Source organism: Galeopterus variegatus, unplaced genomic scaffold (assembly GCF_000696425.1).
Source record: "Galeopterus variegatus unplaced genomic scaffold, G_variegatus-3.0.2 Scaffold2989, whole genome shotgun sequence".
In the NCBI taxonomy this organism is placed as follows: Eukaryota; Metazoa; Chordata; class Mammalia; order Dermoptera; family Cynocephalidae; genus Galeopterus; species Galeopterus variegatus.
In genome coordinates, this window is record NW_007729100.1 from 34700 (window position 1) to 36980 (window position 2281).

The 2281-nt window shown below is 37.9% G+C and overlaps 1 protein-coding gene across 1 annotated transcript in view; it reads left to right on the forward strand.

Moving 5' to 3' along the window:
* The first annotated feature begins 356 nt into the window (after positions 1–356).
* The window catches only part of LOC103599503 (lymphoid-restricted membrane protein-like), a 66991-nt gene continuing 65066 nt past the window's right edge, over positions 357–2281 (forward strand). Inside the window, exons 1-2 of the mRNA XM_008583651.1 lie at positions 357–930; positions 2173–2265. Coding sequence (XP_008581873.1) covers positions 357–930; positions 2173–2265 — 667 coding nt within the window. The remainder of the gene's footprint in view (positions 931–2172; positions 2266–2281) is intronic.

Consider the following 2281-nt stretch of genomic DNA (forward strand, 5'->3'; position numbering starts at 1 on the left):
TTGGGGTGTGTTCCTTATTCTCTCTTTTCCTGAGAGTGGTGAAAGTAGTCATGTTTGCCTCAAAGAGTTGTTTTTGAGGATGAAACGAGTTGATAGGAATAAAGAGCGTAGTATTATGCCTGGCACATGGTAAATACTTTACATATGTTGTTTTCTAGAAACGTGAATGGCAAAGTTAAATGTATGCAAAATTGTATAGAGCAATTGAACATCTTGTCTTGATCCTTCCACAGTTGATTTGGGAATAAATAGCCTTTTGCTAAACTATTGTTAAGACAAATGCTAACTTTTAATAATGTATCTACTTTTGCCTGTACTTTAGCCACTTCATCTGTGTAGTTGGAGGAGAGTCAACAATGGCTTCTGCAAGGAAGGGAACTGAGAAGCGGCATAACCCAGTGGAAAGCATCTGTAGAAAAATCAGAGCCATCCAAAAGAGAGAAGTAACTTCATATCCAGTTCAACAGATTATCAAATACCAATCTAGAAGTTTTGATAGTCCACAAACCAACACCCAGAAAAATTTTGAAGAGGTACTCTGGAAAATGACTGCTGCTCACCTTCCTACGCTCAATTCTCATTTCTCAAGTTCTGAGAAGGTTGACAACTTCATTTCTTCTCCTCAAATAGTTTCTCCAAGAACCCCATCCATCGCTCACCTCAGCTCTCCGGAGGATGCAACGTACTCTGTTATTCTCTCGAGTTCTGAAAGCATCTCAACGCTGAGATCACAGAGCAACCAGAATTATACATCTTTGATATCACATACCAGAAATGAGGATTGTTTATCTAACAAGGATTTGAATAACTATTGTAGTGAAAGGAATTTTAGGACCTTAGCACTTGACTTTGATTCTGCTTCTGGTCAGAGCTCTGACTTTTTCACTCCTAAGGATTCAGTGGTGAAAAAATTATCTCTTCATGAAGATGGTAAATATCAATCTTTTAATGTTTGTCCTTCCACAGAGCAATAAGCATATCTACTTTTAGAATACCTGAACTAAAAAAAACAAATCCACTTTATTAGAGTTTGGATGAAAACATTCATCTTTCCTTTTCTGTTTTAAGTATGTTTGTTTCTTCCCGCCTCCCCCAAAAGCTTATGTATGTGGACTTCAGAAAGTTCATGGAAAAATAGAATTGAAAGATAATATGAATCTTGCCATAAACTTTTTGAAATACACTTGTATGTGAAATGTAAGTATTTTCTATGCTTCTGATTAAAAATCTTGTAGAAATTCTGGACTGTTTTTACAATCATAACTGCGGTATTTCTCTACTGACCTGAAAACAAATGTTCTCCAGGCCAAATTAGAATGTCATGATGAAAATCCATAGATAGAGGGGAGTTAAAAATTTATACAGTTCGGGCCGGCCCGGTGGCGCACTGGATAGTGCACCGCTTGGAAAGCGCGGCGGCGCTCCCGTCCGAGGGTTCGGATCCCACATACAGACCGGTTCCCGCTCACTGGCTGAGCGAGGCGCGGGAGCAACACCGAGGCTTGCGATCCCGTTGCCGGTCCCCAGTCCGGTGCGGGGGCAACACTGAGGGTTGTGATCTGTTGCCGGACACGGAAAAAAGACAAAAGACAAAAAAAAAAAAAAAATTTATACAGTTCTCAGGTATCTTGCTGAAATGACCATTTTAGTATTTCTTTTTGTAAGGAAGTGTGGGTTCCATTGCAGGAGCCAAGGAGTGAGGCCAGAGAAGGATGTAAATTTCACAGGCCAATTGAAACCTAGGGAACTCCACTTACAAGATTGCTTCAAGAGTCCCATATGGCATAGGCACTGAAAAACAAAATGACATAAAATGACACATTGTCTATAGAGCTAGTTTCTGCCTTCTATTTTTTTTTTTTTGATATTTCTATTTATGTCATACTAGTTGGTTTTTCATTGACCCCTTTTAATAAGAAAGGGCAAAAAGCTCATTTTCCTCTCCATGTCTTCTTTTTCTTTCTCCTTTTATAAAACTTATAAAGGAAAAAGAAAAATGATTAATAGACCTTTCAACAACACTTTTTTGACTGGTCCATTCAAATTAACCAGTATTATGGGCTGCTTTTTATTAAAATAGATGTTTTTTGTTAAAATTAAACCAAGAAATGAGAAATTAATCATTGTAGCACAAAAAAAGCATCTGAATTTGCAAACTTTTTCTTCTAATAGAATGGAAACTAGGAACTGATGATGGCAAAGATGGAACTTACAGCATCAACACGGCCTGTGAAGAAGAGTTACTTACGAGAATTTTTCATGCATGTGACACAAAATGCAG